The 17,337-nt window shown below is 38.0% G+C and overlaps 2 protein-coding genes across 3 annotated transcripts in view; both read right to left on the bottom strand.

The window, feature by feature from the left end:
- SPAG1 (sperm associated antigen 1) overlaps window positions 1-10,201 on the bottom strand; it is a 38,373-nt gene extending 28,172 nt beyond the window's left edge. Inside the window, exons 1-6 of one of the 2 annotated variants that reach the window (XM_015617595.3) lie at window positions 9,329-10,201; window positions 7,956-8,097; window positions 7,240-7,399; window positions 6,799-6,924; window positions 2,111-2,175; window positions 94-212 (exon numbers count right to left, since the gene is read on the bottom strand). In XM_015617595.3, coding sequence (XP_015473081.1) covers window positions 94-212; window positions 2,111-2,175; window positions 6,799-6,924; window positions 7,240-7,399; window positions 7,956-8,095 — 610 coding nt within the window. In that variant the 5' untranslated portion in view covers window positions 8,096-8,097; window positions 9,329-10,201. The remainder of the gene's footprint in view (window positions 1-93; window positions 213-2,110; window positions 2,176-6,798; window positions 6,925-7,239; window positions 7,400-7,955; window positions 8,098-9,328) is intronic. The other variant, XM_015617593.2, reaches the window with a different exon arrangement.
- A 1,127-nt stretch (window positions 10,202-11,328) lies between these two features.
- On the bottom strand, window positions 11,329-15,076 carry POLR2K (RNA polymerase II subunit K). Its single transcript, XM_015617600.2, has 4 exons — window positions 14,891-15,076; window positions 12,694-12,757; window positions 11,908-12,000; window positions 11,329-11,485 (listed from the first exon to the last, which is right to left on the bottom strand). Exons 2-4 carry the CDS (start codon window positions 12,752-12,754, stop codon window positions 11,463-11,465), a joined length of 177 nt encoding a protein of 58 aa, XP_015473086.1. The 5' UTR covers window positions 12,755-12,757; window positions 14,891-15,076; the 3' UTR covers window positions 11,329-11,462.
- Between the last annotated feature and the right edge of the window lie 2,261 nt (window positions 15,077-17,337).

Here is a 17,337-nt window from a genome sequence, read left to right as displayed (position 1 = left end):
CACTTTAACTCTATGATACACTTCCTTAATTAGTATTCATACTCCACAACACAGTATTACAACTAAAGAAAAATTATGTTTCTAAGACATTACCAGTTGTGTCAATTTTCTTTTCAATTGCAGCTAGACTTGGCCTGCTGAAGAATCTTGCTTTTGAGTTACTTTCTTCACGGTCTTCATCAATTTTAGAACATTCCTTTTCCACATCAAACCTTTAATTAATAGAATGACAAATTCAATAATGCTGCATAGCAAGACTCCTCAGCTGATAGAAAGGCATACTGTATTCTCATTATAAACCGAAGGAAAAGAGATAAAGCTGTGTTCAGTTATTAGTGACCAAGAAAAATCTCTGCCTATCTCCTCACTATCTTCCCCAAAAAAAGACAGGTACAATTTAAGAAACAGTATCATCAGGCTTCATCCCAGCCCTACCAAACATCCCTATTAACCTCGGCCAAAATAACCAAGAAACAGCTTCAGAGCAATTTATATAGTAAACTTGAAAAAAGTAGTCTCAAACACTTCAAAAGCTACTCTGAAGCAGCTTTCGAAAACAGTGTTTAGAAATGTGTATCAAGAAATACTGCTGCTGTAGTACTGTAAAATAAATATAGCAATAATCAATTGCTATGCTATAAAGAAATATTATACTTGCTGCTTTTCTGTGTAAGGTACAATGAAAAATAGCCTTTTCAGAATAATCTTGACAATATGAATAATTTATTTCTGAAATCAAGATACTATTTTGAAAAATTATTCAACTCAAAACCTTTTCACGTAAGGCTAATTGTTCTCCATTTTGAATCTGATCTTTTTCTAGCTTACTTTTACCTATTTATAATAAATTAACCACATTTCAAATAAATGTTTTTAAAATAAGAAGTGAAACATTTTTTCTAAACATTTTGTTTAGAAACTGCCTAAACAATTATTTGAAAGTTTTGAAATTATCCTCAAAACATTTTAAAACCATGATAGGCTTTAAATTGCAAAATGTCTTTCAAACAACTCTGTTGCAGCGTACTCATAATCCAAAATAAATGAAGTGTTTCATGGGAAAATTCACAACCTGTACTATTATCAGCATGCTAAAATACTTAAAGATTGTGTAAATAGATGTGTAAACAAAATCTCTACCATTACTTTGGAAAGATACAGTAGCAAGAGTAAAGAATAAATTAATTAAAGAATAAATTGTTGCAGAAATTATTTTTATATTCTGATAATATTATTTTTATAATCTGTTTTCTTTGTCCACATTTGAGCAGGAAGGCACCAAGTTCTGAAAGATAAATGCATGAAAATAACTAATACTGCATAAAACTTACGTAGAACAGGGTTTTTGATGGGGCTTTGGGGTATAGTTTCATTACCCAAACCCCAAAATATCCCCATCTACTGCACAGGAAATTTGTGCCTTTCACTCTGATTCTACAGCATTATATTCCAGATTTCAGGAACTACAGAAAACTTCTACTATGTACAACACAAGTATGTGCTTTTTGCTTTCTGTGTTCAACAATTTGGGCATCAACTTGTCACGTAACTTGGGAGGTTGATGTGCCACCATTATAGGATGTGGAGTGTCTTTGTATCAGAGGTCCAGCCATTCTAAAATAGTTACTGTCTAAACCTCTATTAAGTGTAATTGCATTTGAGTAAACAGATGCATCTGCCTGAAGCTCATTCTTTGAGGTTAGTGGGGTTCAGTGCAGGAGTATTCATCAGTTTTGTTTTCAATGTAGAACTGTGACTTTAGCTATAGAGAAGTCCATGTTTATAAGTCCATGTTAAATAACCCTAGAGCAGCTTTTAAAAATCTCATCAATTAAGCAATTTTTATTTATTTTTCTGCTGATTTACTGTTTCACATAGCTTGTACAAAAGTACAGACTAACTCGTTCTCAGCTGTTAGTAACACAATGTGCCATTTGCATTTTAGCAGAATATTTATTAAGAAAAACTAAAGTTTCATCAGTGTTACAGTTCCCTAAAATGCTGACCTTATTACTATGTCATCATATACATCATGATGTATACATCAACAGTGTATTTAAACATATAAGTGAGATTTATTAAAAATTGAAATATAAGAGATTTAACATACTTGTCCCATTCACTATAATCCCGTGGTATGTTTTTCTTGCTTCGTTTGTTTTGCAATTTTTTGTTCTAAAAGAGAAACAAACAGTCTTGTAAAACAATTTGTTGCAGAGGAATTTACACTGGTTCTTTTGGTTTGTTTCTGCAGTACATGTTTTCCTAGCAACCACACTACTCATGACTATTCTCAGCTCAGTCTTGAAAATGTAATTCATCCTAAAGAAAATCTTGATGCATTTCATACATCATTGCAATTTGAGGAGCTCCCATGTCTCACACTTTTTGTCCACTGTCTTGTCACATCACAGAGGCACTGAGTGAAACTTTCTAATTAGCATCTTGTGATGCCATCTTCCCAAATATCCTTTCAACATAGCAAGGGAGAACTCAGTCTTTGGAAAACCCATCCTTGTGATGAGGTGTTTGACAATGAGATTAAATCAGTAAACTGGTTTTATGCTTCCCTTTCCCAAGAGAACCCAATGCACAGATTTTGGTAGTCGCTGGAACACTCCCAACAAATCTGCAAATAAATTACTTCAAATTAATGTCTGGACTTATTTTCACCATTTGTCCCTTCACTAAAGCAAATTCCAAGATTATTTATATTCATTTTAGATTTTAGACAAGCTTCACCATTGAAGCTTGCCTTACCTAAAATGTATCTTGAGGACCTTCCTGCAACAATCAGTTCTGACAATCAGATTTGGCTGCCTTGTATCTCAACCCATCTCCTACACTAATGGACTCTACTTCCCTAGCTGTCACCTTTGGCATCTCTTCTACCTCTGTGATGAGACTATACTTCTTCTATGCCCCTCCCTGCTTATTGACTTCAAAATACTTAATAGCAAGGTGTGGTTCCAAACAGGTATTTCACAGTGGAACAGCCAGTTCAAAATATTCCCATCTATCCTATCCCAGTCATTCATTCCTCCTCTTACCTTGCAATCCAGCATTCACTGAGTTAGACAAGTGTAATTCTTTGTAGAGTTGCATATTTACAATTTTCTGTGTTTAAACAAACAGTCTGATAGAGCTCACAGTACAATCCCCAAATATCTGTACCAGTTCAATTCAGCATGTGATAAACTGGACCAAAAAAAATGACCAGAAGCTCTCTAAACTTGCTTTACCAGTGGTGACACTGTAACAAGGACATACTTCAGCAGCTGGATGTAAACACCTCAATTTACATAATGCAAATGTAACCCTTCCTGTAAACACTTCTGACTATATGTAATGTTAGGTTACACAAAATTTTGTAGTATATAACTCCAGAATTACTGTTAATGTTATGTCTTTCAGGAAGCAGAGAAAATGATAAATATGTTTAGCAATCAGCACATGTTTAGAAAAGGAAACTCCTAAATATGCCTTCCTGAAACATGAGTTATCATTATATATCCATCCTGGTATATATTACAAATGTACTAATTTAATGAATATCAAGTATTTCTTTTCAACAAAAGTCCTTAATTTAAATGAACAAAACTACTGCAACTCTCAGAAGAAATTCTCGTAAGGCACTTACTCTAATGCAACTCCAGCTTAGGAGTATGTATAAGCATGTACATTTAATGAATGAGGAAGAAACATTGACTCAAAAGTCCACAATTAAAAAAATTCTAAGTCTCGTGTCTTTGAAATTATTGTAATCAAGTTGTGTTTCCAACAGTTAGGAATTTCTTGATCAGTAATATTTCAGAGGATCTCATCCAAGAAGCTTTGATGAAAAATGTACACTTACATGCCATGGAATTAAAAGAAAAAACCTCTGTGCTTGTCATGTTTCCTGCCATAATTCATAATGCACGAATCCCACTGGGTTTGAAGCCCACTGAACATTTTCTGGATCAAAGATGAACACACAAATTGGCTTCAGTACAGGTAACACAATTTGGCCTTGGTTCTCCTGTGGGCCCTGTGTGCTGGCCTAAACATTACTATTCAGTGGTTAGTTTTGAATTCAGAATATCAAAAACAACACAAAGGCTATTAGATACTATCACAGTGGATATTTATAACATAAAACTTGTATGCATTTTACATGCCCTGGGCTGTAGCATGAGGAGGTATTTGAGGACGCAAATCTTTCTGGAGTAATATTAGAAAACCATGTTTGGCAAAGGAGACTCAGCTGAAATCCCATCAATACAGTCTTCTGAATATCAGTATCTTTAAACACATGCTTTAGTTCTCTCCTAGATAAAATGAGGCAGCAAAAATAATAATTATGCAATGTGTTAAACAGTTAAGACAGTTTCTGGGCAGCGTGACAGGAAAACAGGGGTGGAAGACAAAAACTTCCACATTGTGTTATAGAGGCAGATATTGCATAAACGTCACTCTTTTCCAGTCCATTTTTGGAAAATCCCCACCATGGATTCACACCAATAAAAAGAAAACACACTGTATAGAGTTATAAACTATCAGTAGTGACTAGAAATTACACCTATATATAGTATCAGCAAGAAAATCTGATTACAGACAAAACAAGAAAGATGCATTCATTTACCAAACTTGTATCCATTAGTGCAATCCACTGGTTTAGGATCAATAATAATTTCCAGAAATGGATTCATTGAAAATGCTGATTTTTTTATGCATCAGATCAGATGAACAGTCTCCAACCAAGTAATAACATAAAATTATGGAAGGCTTTGTGCATTTCTTTCTAGCAAAGAGGGTGATTCATCACAGTGATTCTAAACTTGATCCCACTTACAAAATTATATGATGCCAGTCTGAAAAATAATTATAGTCCCAACTGATTAGCCAAACGTTTAAAAACTGTAAGATGACACATATCTTTATCAGAAAGAAAGAAAGAAAAAGAAGTTGATTATGTGTATTGTTCAATTTTTTTGAGATTTCATGTTACAGGTATAAATCTAGTATATGCTATACAAACAGCTTCCTTTTATTCAGTAGGGATCTGGTAGTGATATAACTGTACTGCTGCTTAAAATGTTTCAGGCTTCCCTTCTCTATTCCAGGACAGGTTACAATTCCTTCAGAGGCCATCTGCTTAGACAAAAGGAATGGAAATCACACACCACAGGTAAAGTATACAGCTATATCTAGGTTTCCTGGGTAATAATGCTAACACCAAAATCTGGTAGGGAGAATTAAACCTGAAGAACAAAAGAACAAAATTTGATCTGAAGACTGCTGTATGGTTTAAAGAAGAAGAAAAAAAAAAAAGTATTTTTATTTTATTTATTAATGAACATTTTGTCTTTGAATGGAGAACACATCCTATTTAGTAACATGGTGCATCCTAGATTTCAAGATACTTTATGCTTCTATTCTATTCTATATTCAAGACATTTTATGCTTCTATTCTAAACTCGATTTACTGAGTTCACATGGTATTAAACCATTTTCTGTCCTAGGAATTATACAGGACATGAATCAAGGAAAAAACTATAGTGGCACAATCCATCTTAGCAAAATAGGACAGTCAAGAGGAACATACATTGCAAAATATGTTTACCAAATACCAAACCAAAGCACACCTTAGTCTCAGTACTAAAGACCTATAAAACACTTGCTGGAATCCACAGCTTCTTTGTATACTATGTAACAGAGACTGCCTAGCTATCCCAAATGTCCTGGTCCAACAGGATAAATAGATATGTACCAGCTGACAGTAAGAAGTAGTTTCTGACAATACAAGAACACAAATCAGGCATTTACTGATATATAATTATTCAAGAAAAATAGGAATTAGTAAGAAAGATCACATGACCTGTAAGGATCCCTTCATAACATTTCTGACTCACAAACCTCCAGAAAAGAACAATGCTTAATGAAGTTCCTATAGCAGGGTCCCAGAATTTCAAAGAAAATTTTGAAAACCAGACTGAACTGAATCCATGACAACACCTGACAATTCAGAAAAATCCCATACACACCTACTTGTCTGTCAATCCCTTCAGTAGCACCATATTTAGTATTAGCAAGAAAAGCTGGTCAGAAAAAAAAACTGATTTCAGGCAGATAAATAAACAAAAGAAAGAAAACCCCACCAAAATGTAAGGAAACTACTACCTGGGAAAAAAGCATAAATATTTGTTCTGTAGTCATGAAGATTTGTTAAGTCTGCTTAAGAGCTAAATTAGAATGCTGTATGACTGCAGTGGGAAAGTATACACAAGGTATAAAATAAGCCAAATCAAAGGCTACATATACACCAGCACTATCCAATACAGGAGTGGCTGTAGAGTAAAACAATTGCTGCAGAGGCTCCAACATCCACACTGTACAAGTTCCAGGGTGTTTATTTTGGACTGGCTTCTGACTGGCCCCACAGAACAAAAGCCTTCTGGCAGCTGGAGAAAATCTCCTGGCATAATTTCATCCAGAAGGAGCCTAGTTCACATGCTTAAACAGTACTTTGAAATAGGAATCGAAGAACAACAAAAGGGTGTTTAAGGAGATCTGCTCAGGCAGTGAATTCTTGATCAGAATTAAAATATTATTACAATACACATGCCAGTACTAAGAAAGCATTTTTGTTTAAGCATTGGTCTCTTGCAAGGAAGCTTAAAAGTTTTCATTTTCTGGTTAACAAAATAAATCTAGTAAGAAAGGCACAGTGATTAGAAGTTCATACATATAAAATCTCCCAGTTTTAGAAAAACCTACAAATAGCACTTGTAATTAACACAAAAAAACTTGAGATACCTGATTAGTGGAAAGGCAGCTGCTGGAACAACGAATGGGAGGCAAGTTATCTTGTCTTTCATTCAGTGTGTCTGTTCTCAGGAGCTGTGATTTTTTATCATCTTCATTCATTTCTGTCAGCCAGCTCTGAAAATAAATAAATAATATATTTTTACCTTAAGGCAGTAGAGCAATTATCCTTAAAAAGCACCACTCTTAATGGGGAAAAGCAATTAAGACAAATAGTGTTCTTTTGAATAAAAAGTGATCTACAAAAAAAAAAATGTAGATTTAAAATAAGCTGTTAAGGTTCAGTGACATTAAGCAAGAAAATAAATTTAAGAACTTAATCTTTTGATCATTTCCTCTTTTAATCAAATAACTACATTCTACTTAGGCACAAGAAGAAGATTGACACATCACAGTGATTGTATTATGGTCCATTATAAATTGATCCTGTACCATCAGTTCACTATTAATTGCTTCCCATTCTTCAGCTGTGAAATCAGAAGCTGTGGCTGCAGGCTTATCTTTTCTCAGAGCTCTGCTCCTTGGATCCAAATGCTCAATACGCTTTTCACAAGCCAATGTAAGTTCAGGGTAACACCCCTCCTCACCAGACCTTTAAAATGCAAAGATATAAATGTTATCAAAAAAGAACTAAACTGCACCACATCTTCCATGTTTCCCTCCATGTGTAGTCAGTACAGTGACTGCAGAAGACTATTTTCTTGTTACATCCCAATATTACTATTATCTAATAACATTTTTATTTAAAAATTTCAGCTAACCTTCAACCATTTTCCAATGCCCACATACACAGTTCAAAATTATCACCACAGTGCTCATAAGAAACTCATGTCATTTACAGCAAAAGTTAAATAGGTCTGACATCTGAAATTGCTAGTCAGGCAACATGGATCATAAGAGAACCAAAATAGAATGGTAGCATTAAAAAAAAACAACTACCATTGAGTTACTCAAACCTTTTGGATGGTTAAAGAAGGACTTGGATTTCTAGTGTTATCACTGGCACACTTTTAGCATGCTTACTTTAACTTTGTATGTTAGTTTTAAATTAGAAACTTACAGACAGGTTCAGACAAATAGAAAAGAGCTCCCTCAAATTTTACAGAACAGGAAAATAATTATTAATGAAGGTAAAAAAATAAGTTTACCTTAATACCCTGAGAATCTTCTCCAGGTGCTTAACATCAGTGCATTTTTCAATGAATTTGTAGTCCAGATGACTAATAGGTATTTGATATGTTTTAGTTGTTCCTTCACCCAGCAAATACGGTACTGACTCATCACCCATAACTAAATGTTTAAAGAAAAAAAAAAAAAAAGTGATTCTGTAAGCTTCTAGTTACATTTTGAAGTAATGCAAATTTAAGGAATAAACTTGCTCACACTCCACTCTCTCATGCAAGCAGACCTACAAAAGAAATATCAGATTTGAAAGCCTGATCACATAAACTGTCCTTGACAAGAGGGTTACTGACAGAAGTGTGAGCTGTGCTTTTTAAGAGTGTTATTTGCTTTATTATCTTTGTCTCCTATTGCCTTTTTTTTTTATATTAAACCTTTTATCAGGCAAGTGAACCTTGTTTTTCACAAGAGTATGTAACTCTACCGCTTCTGCAAGTCACAACAATTCAGAAAGACCACTTGAAGAAAAATTGCCAATTTTTGCCTGCCACATTCTCTGGTTTATTTAACACATACCTGTTTACACCAAATTGGATAAGCATGAAGGAAAAGATAGTGCCTTTTTTCAGAGGGAAGACATTAACCAATGCAACATATCTAAAGGAATGAGAATCTTTGGCTTCTGTATAGACAAAATAAATTCAATTTTTGTTCCTCACTAACTGCATTTTCTGGGTCTCTGATTATATTACAGGACTAATCTGAATCTTTTCCAGTAAGTCGGTAACTGATGAAATGAGGGATTCAAATGGGACATTTCTGTCTCCCTGTACCTTTGATCTGGTCATCTGCATCTTTTTCTGTTTTGATCACAAGTTCTATGGAGATTAAACTCTTTTTCCCCCCTTTTATATAGTACATGAAGAGAGCAGTTAATTTTAAAGAAATATAATAAGGGCAACTAGCTAGTATGTGAAAACAACTATCTGTAGTTATAAACCAAATTAAAATAATTGTGTTCCAATGCCTTGCATAACTACATACGTTAATTTGCAGTTACACAAAAATGTTTACAATACGGTATATCACTTTAATAAAAACTGATCATAATTAGGTGTTGCATAGAGATTCTGCCCCAAGACTTTACGGTTTCAGTACTGGAAAAGGAAGAACACATGTGGGAAGAGGGACGAATGCAGGAAGTAATTAAAGAAGAACAGAAGAATTAAAAGCTCATCACCACCGGCGGTTTTTCCCGTTTATTCCCATGGACGTGAGGGAGCTGGACCAGGCGACCAGGACTCCGCGGCTGTCCGGGGGCACCGCCCCGGCACAGCCCGGCGCGCCCCTCTCCACTACAGCTTCCCGGCACATGCCCCGGCCCGGATCAGGGATTTACCTCCAAGCCGGCACTGGGGCTCCCCTCACGCCCCGCCGGGCCCGGCGCAGCGCGGCCGGCCCGTGTGTAGCAACTGTTGCTATGTACAACATGGCGCCCTGGACACGGTGCTGCCCGCCCCCGGGATTGCCTGCCGAGGCTCCGGCAGACCCCGCCGGCTCCCGCAGCGACACGGGCCTCGCCCATCGTTCTTCGGCACCCACCTGCCCGGCGTCGCGCTGTCTCCGGGACGCGGCCCGGCCCTCACCGCAGCCGGGGCCCGCCCGAGCCCCGCTCAGGGCTGAGGGGGGCGCCTGCCGAGGGCGGGCAGAAATACAGCACCCGGGGCTGCAGCTCTAGCGAGAATCACAGCCTTGTGGTTTCAGCGCAAAATTTCACTCAGCTGAGAGCAAGCGGTCCGCCTCCCTTCGCCGGTGTCCCCAGGCGAGCACACCAGTGGTGCCCGTGAGCCCTGCGCTCCCCCAGCACTGCTCTCCGAAGCAGATCCGTGACTCTTCCCGAGGGCAGCGGAGGCTCTTCGCCGCCTTTGTCTGGCAGCCAGAGGCACCCGGCGTGCCCGCAAAGGGGCCAGACCCGCCTCCGTTTGCCGGCGACCTTCGGCAACGCTGCTCCTCCCTCCTCGTCCTTCTGAGCAGCCGTGTTAGTAGCCGACCCCTTCGTTCTGCTATGCAGGCACAAAGTGCACGCTCTGCAGGCCAGGCTGGTGAACCGATAGCAAGCGCGTAGTAAAAAAAAGTTATCATTTATAGCCGAGTGTATCTGGTTTCCAGGAAAAAATCTAGGCTTAATAGTATAGATCAGGTACCTAAGAAAATCTTAACCAAACAGCTCCAAAACAGCATCTTAGCCACTTCATTATAAGCCAACACAGTCATGCAGATCTTAAAAAAGATATTATTACAAAGATGAATTAAGCAAGTTATCTCAACAGCACCATTAGCAGCATCAAAATGGAGATCAGGCACACACACTCCAGCAGTATGTTGTAGTATCCTTTAGTGGTATTATGTAACACACATTCCAAACGGACAGATGCAAAAAGCTTTGGCTCATCATTATTATTACACTTATTACAGACCCCTGAAAAGTCATCTGAAAAGTAAAATAAGATCCCACTTTAGCTTTAGGGTGCTACCGAAATAATCTTTTTAACAGATCTAATTCTTTCCTTGGAAACAAAGAAGTCAAACAGCAATTTCTGTTTCCACATTGTTTCTTAATGTTTAACTTGCCTCCCTCTCCCTCTTCTTTCAGGAGAAATTATTTATTTCACAATTCAAGACATCCGTACTTTTGACTTGTCCACAACTGGGTGCCAGAACTGGGTGCTCTGAAGTCCTTTAAGATTTTCTTGTTTGTAATCCAGATCTGTTTCAAACCTAGCCTTCTTGTGGGAACTGACAATGGTCAAATAAGAGGTTTTTAGGCTTCAGGCATTAGCTTGAGCCTGTGTGAAATTAAGTCACATAACTTTCTCACTCTGGTTTAAGAAATCATAAGGAGGATTCCAAACAATCCTCAGAGAAGGAAAACAACCTTTGCAGGTGTTGTCGCCTTGTTTACTTGCAAGAAACAGTCAAGGGGTGTTGTTCCTAACTGTCCAAAGATGGTGATGTGTTGGTTTAACAACCAATTAGAGTTTTATTTTTTGGACCTTCTTTGAACTGTCTATAAAAGAAGATCTGGAAGAATAAAACTTGCCCTCTTTTGCAACCAAGGCTAGAGAGTCTGTGTCGTACTTTCGCTGTTCCTAATATAGTGCGATACCTTCTATTCTTTTTCAGTGGAATTTATTCAAACCACAGTTATTTTATGCAGTTCACACGAGTCCAAAAAAACATTTAGCAAAGTTAAAATGCAAATAAAGTTTAGATAACAGTAATGAAAACAAAGATAACTCAAAAAGAATACAATTATCACTGAATTTAAAAACTACTGCGTACTTTGCAATTTAAACAACAGCTTTAGAAATATATTGCTGTAAGACAATATAGACAAAATTTAGTATTACAGTAAACTTTAATATTTCAATCTCTTAAAACACAAATAAGAGTGTGCATTAACACACAAGGAGTTTTACAGAACAAAGTTATCAGAAAGATTACATCATTAAGTCACATGATGTCAGCAGACATCATCGAGCATCAAAAACTACCACTGGAATAATAAAGTTAAAGAAAAAAATATGTTGTGGTTGAAAAAAAGATGGGCAGAGGAAAAGAGACTGTGTAAATCTAGTCACAACTATCTACATTAAGTATTTAAAAAGCCATCTTTAATAACATGTTAAATAATATCAACAATTCACAGTACATTACCGAGCAGTCTATCATAATTTAATGTGTCATACTGCATACAGAATATGCATAGTGCATAGAATATGAAAAAAAAGAGAAAGTGCCAGAAAAGAAATCAAGGTGCCAAAGCACACTACAGATTGTGCTATACTAGTTTGTTCTACTGTTCTGATTCTTGACCTTGAAGAATTGTTATGTAATTATTTGAGTCTTCTATTTGGTTTCCCCTTGTCTCCACCCACAGCTTCCCAAATGCATTCAAGTGCACTTGTAAAAGGATACATCTTTTTGTCCTTTTCTTGTACATTATTCTGTAGCCACATTCTCTGCACCTGATAGGATCTCTTGCCTTTATTTCATTTTCTGTATGACATTCTGATGTTAAGGAGGAAGAAAAATCAAGTGGGAAAAGAAAAACAGCATTGTTAATGCACAGATAACTTTGAAAAGTTGTAATAGTCAAATTCCTATTTGTGGCAAAAAAAACATAGCAAGTGTAATGAATCTGTATCAAGAGCAATGACAAGAAGATACTGTGAAAAAAAGAAAAAGAGAAAATAAAAAGCACACTTCACTTACTTTAAGATAAAAGAGAATCTTGCTAAAAATCACCCTAGTATTACTGCACAGAGCACATTCCACACTTGATACTAAACTGTCTAGTAATGAAAATTTCAGCTCATCCCTAGAAAACCCAGAGTCTGTTTTCTTAAAAGACAAAATATTACAGTGATTCTTAAAAATCACAAATTTTTGTTGATTTATCTATAAGTAAGAGAGAATTTGACTTGTGTACTTCAGTGAAAGCTGAATGCCCTTGCAGCACACTCTATAAAACACACAAAGATTGAGGATCTCCACACAGCAATACAAGCTCTAGGGAATTACCTCCACAACACTGCATATGTACCCCATATATGTGCTACCATCAATGCATAAAGCTTTAAACATCATCAGCATATACACTGCAACTATTTGTATCTATGTACCCTTCACTATAATGACTAAACACTATTCATTATTAAAACACTGAATCTCCAGTAATAAGTAATACAACTTTTTCTTTACCTCCACAAATGTAAATCATTGGCTGCTGCTTTGGAGGCTGAACATCCTTTTGTGTATCCATGTTCTAAAACAAAAAATACACAACATTCACATTAGCTTGGGTTTGGTGGGGTGTTTTTTTGGTTTTTGGGGGGGTTTTTTGTTTGTTTTTTTTAAAGGCATACACAATCATTGTAATATCTCAAGCTAAAGGTAACAGAAGAGAAAATCGCTTCCTTAAAAGTAAATTCAAACAAATCCCATTCATATTTGATACACAGGACATGGGTTAATTCAGGTTGAAAGAGACTTCAGAAAGTCATTTAGTTCAACTTCTTAAAAGCAAAGTAATATCAGGTTTCACAGAGCTTTACCATTCTGGTAGAGAAATCCTCCAATGATGAGGACAGCACAACATTTTCTATTAAACAGTATTTTAAACATTAAAGACCAATGAATAGTATTTTCTCTCCTCCTTCCTGCCAATGTTAAGAATATCCTTGCTGGAAATATAAAATACGATAATTTCTTATATATCACTCATGTAACAATGGTGCTAACAAAGATGGTAAGCCTTGTCATCTTTCCTTCCCCTCTGACACACTACCTCACCTAATATACCTTTTGTTGTTCTAAGGTATTAGAAATACTGGGAACAGACTGTGGGTACAAGAGTAGCAGGAATTAAAAAGCAAAAAAAGACCCCAAACAATGTGGAGCCATAGAGATGAGATTTGACTCTTCAAATCCTACCAAACCAAGAGTGATAACTCAATGCTATTCTTCAAACACCTCTTAATGCCCTATAATGGTTCACTTATTTGAAGACAAGTATTTCTTCATGACATCAGACTAAATAGTTACATATAATCCACAAACACCCTACCAAGTTTTAAGTAATCCTATCCTAACATGTAAATGTACTTGAAGCCATGAGTTTTAGGATGGTTACTGAACACAGATAAACACTTTTTTTTCCACCCAATGCAAGTCTAGACAAGAACATGAATATTTCCTATTAGGTTTTTTGAGGCTGCTGTTTTCTGTATTGCTGTTCTGACACAGAATACAAGAATCTCCTAACCCTTATGCTAGTAAAAAGCCTTCTTGATGCTTCTTTATGAGAATGACTCTCAGATGCTTTTGTTTAATATTACAGCACAGATTATTTCCCTCATCTTCAGAGTTTGTTTCAGCATAAATTCAGCTGGAAAAACTATGATACTGAAAACAGGACAGGGATATTTCATACTTTAAGAGTTTGATGAACGCTTGGCAAACCATCTTGTTAAAACTCTCACTATGTCACCCCATTTAAGAGAACTGGAAATAATCCATTAAACTCTAGTTTACACATATGCTACACCATAATCATAGTGGCATCTTAACTCACACATGCTACAGGTTTTTTTGTGTCAGCACATTGCAGTAAGATGTGAGCAGTCACCGATTAGCACTGGAAAACAGCAGACTCTTCTAAAACACAGAGCTGAACTAAGGAGGATCACAGTTGTAGCTAAATAACTTGGATTAGTGCTGCTTCTGCAGCAAAATTATACTGCTGCTAAGGGCAGTAAGGGTGTTTTGCAGGGAGGTGCCATAGTTTAGTGGGCCTTCCCACACCCTGCAGCCCTAAGTGCCACCAAGCAGAGAGAGCAAACAGGCCCAGTGATGCATCGATATGTGCTGGGGTGCAGCCAGACTCCCTTGCAGAGATGTGAAGGTACTGTGTGCCAAGAGCACCTCACTGAATCACAGAATGGGAAAGGCTGGAAGGAACCACAGTGGGTCATCTCATCCAACCTCCTTGCTTAAGGTGGATCACTCCAGAGCACATGGCACAGGAGTGCACCCAGATGGCTCTTGTGTATCTCCAGTGAGTGAGACTCCGCAATCTCTTTGAACAATGTTCCAGTGTGCAGTAACTGGAGAGTAAAGAAGTTCCTCCTATTCAGGTGGAATTTCCTGTACCTCAGTTTCTGCCTGCTGCCTATTGTCCTAGTGCTTGGCATCACCAAGAGGAGCCTGGCTTCATCTCCTTGGCACCCCCTGCTTCAGATTTTTACATATTAATGAGGTCCCCTCTCCGAGAATCTCTCATGCACCCGTAAGAGAGGTCAACCCGTTCCTTCACGTCCCGCAGAGCTCACGAAGAAGGGCAGACAGCCCTTCTCACAGCCCACGGGCCCCAGGCTCCCCACCCGGCCCCAGTTCCGACCTCTCCCACCGTCCCGCGGGTCTGGCACGCAGAAGCGAATCCCACGAGGCTGGTCCCGGCCTTCCCCTGCCCACCACGGCCACACCACCACCGCCCAGCAGGGAAGGGAACACCCAAAGGCCCAGAGCAGGTTCCCGCAGCTCCGCCGGCCTCGCCGCCTCCCCGGCGCACGCTGATGACGAGCTCCCGGCGCCGGCGCGGGCGGGCGGGCCCTGCTTCCCCCCGCCGGCAGCTCCGGCCTCCGCGCCAACAATAGTAATGAGGCTGAGAAAGTAATAAATATTCAGGTATGGGTGTAAACCACCTGGAGAAAAAAAAAAAAAAAAAAAAAAAAAGGAAAAGGCACATAGATTGTTTTAAGACGCGAGCTTCCATATGAATAGCAGTGTCAGTTGTCAATGAAGAAAGTAGGCAGCTGCGTGGCTGGGTAAAATCAGCCCCAAGTACCCGGTGTTTTCATTCTTTTATTTATCTGTACTCAACAAACTCGGGAAAGAGAATGCCCCGCGTCAGGTCTGGTCATACAGCGGCGGAGTTTTAAACCACCGAGGTGTTTTACCTCAAGCTCCTCTTTGTTTTCAGAAGCATTTTACTATAATTCGTGGATAAATCCGGCATCTGGATATTTTGATGCCGTGGTCGGTATCATATGTACCCACATGAAGCTAAACTTACATACTACAAACATGCATTTCGCACATTTTAAGTGTATGGTTCCATTATAAAAGAAGTTCATATGTCGGCGCTTTCCGATGTACTGAACTAAAATAGTTCAGGCAAGATTTGAAAGGACACCGGTTGCTCTTTGCCATGCTCTTTGGCGGTAGGAATTTTGAACCTTCGACTGAGAGTTTGTAGAACTAGGTATCTTTGTTTAATTTCTCCCCTCCTCCTCTCCTATGTTTTGTGAATATGCCAATTTATATTACTAGATCATTCAAAGGTTCCTTAGTTTAAGGAAAGGTCTCCTGTGTCTGAATACTGAATAAAAATTGTTTCCTAAGCATCCAAATTAATACGGATGAGGTTTAATGACTTGTAATTCATTGATCTCCTACCAGCAAATCACCTTCATATATGACTTGTAACTTACATAAAATGATCTCGGGTAATAATAGTTTTGGTTTTCCTAATTCTGTGTTTAAATTAAACGTAATGAAATCACAGTAACGACTTTAGACTTGCTTCTTCACACTGCTCTGTAAGAAGAAAAGCTAAACATAACTTAGGGAGTGCCAGAATAAACCACGGCAAGAAAAATTGTTTGTAAAAAGCAGAGGTATTGTTATAGTTACTACTTACATCCTTTCCTCCGCTACGGAGCTGCGGGTATGGGTGGGTACCGAGAGGTTGAAATAGACGAGAAAGTCTGAGCACTATCTTTCTTGGTAAACGCATGGTAAGAAATTACCGACTCTTTAAAAAGCAAATAAACGCACACACACACACGCCCCCCCCCCTTGTATTATTTCTCTAGGCTCATTAGTATTTAAAAACGCGTTTGTCAAACCGACAAATTTAAAATTACTTACTGAAAATATCTCCATGAAAAATTCAGTTAGTCCTGTGAAAATAATGTCTCCATTATTAATAAAAGAGTAACGTAATTATTTGATTATTGGCATCCTTTAAACATTCCCTTGGAAAAATAGGATGCTTTACCAGATCTTAAAGCTTCGGTTACTTCAGCCGTTTCCGATAAAATCCACGAGAGAAGCACTTTGGTAAGTCCCACTCCCATGTGCAGGTAAATTCTAGCCCTCAAGATGCTCCTTTGGATTTAGCGTAGCAGAGAGTGTGGGAGACTCCCACTGTCCCGTAAATCGAAACAGTTCTTGGGGAACTGGTAGGCAAATGGGAGGAAAGGCTTGTGTGTCGGTATGGGGAAGGCACAGGGGTACAGGTACTTTTGACAGCGGAAGGAAATGCAGCCGTAACCCAGTGCCGTGCGAGTGTTGCAGAATGTCTTACCTCCTTTCACTTGTTAGAAGCAGCGTTCTCAGGTTTTGGTTGGAGTTTTTTGTTTTGGTTTGATATTTCGTTTGCTTGCTTGATTTTCGTTGGGGTGGGTTTTTGGGTGGGGAACTTTTTTTGTTAAAAAACACTTTCTAGTATGATACTGCGGTGTATTGGATAAAATGTCGCAATTACGATTTGTTAAATTTCTTGGATATTTTTGATCCAGACCGCATCCATCAAGGTTTGAGTAACGGAGACAGAACTTGCGGTTGCTATGTCTCACTAGTAAGCTTCCAGTTTTACTGAGAAGGTATTTTATAAATAAATGCAAATATTTGAAAAACAATTTTATTCAGTTCCTGCGAAAAACACGGTTTCTGTTTTTCTGCGGAACAGACTACAGAAAGCACTTTTAGAAAAGTTCTATTACCTTAAAAAAAAAGTTTCTAATGTTTTTTCTTTTTAAAAACGAAGAGGAAGGTACTTCA

This window comes from Parus major, chromosome 2 (assembly GCF_001522545.3).
Source record: "Parus major isolate Abel chromosome 2, Parus_major1.1, whole genome shotgun sequence".
NCBI classification, from domain to species: Eukaryota; Metazoa; Chordata; class Aves; order Passeriformes; family Paridae; genus Parus; species Parus major.
This window is presented reverse-complemented; position numbering and strand designations above follow the sequence as displayed.

Bases quoted from the DNA above. Each gene is read 5' to 3' on its own strand.
- POLR2K (XM_015617600.2), bottom strand. From the start codon at position 12,754: ATGGATACACAAAAGGATGTTCAGCCTCCAAAGCAGCAGCCAATGATT. The intron at 12,001-12,693 runs GTAAAGAAAAAG...CCTTAACATCAG, and splicing joins AATGATTTACATTTGTGGAG to AATGTCATACAGAAAATGAA. The intron at 11,486-11,907 runs GTATCCTTTTAC...TTATTATTCCAG, and splicing joins CAAGAAAAGGACAAAAAGAT to TGGTAGTTTTTGATGCTCGA.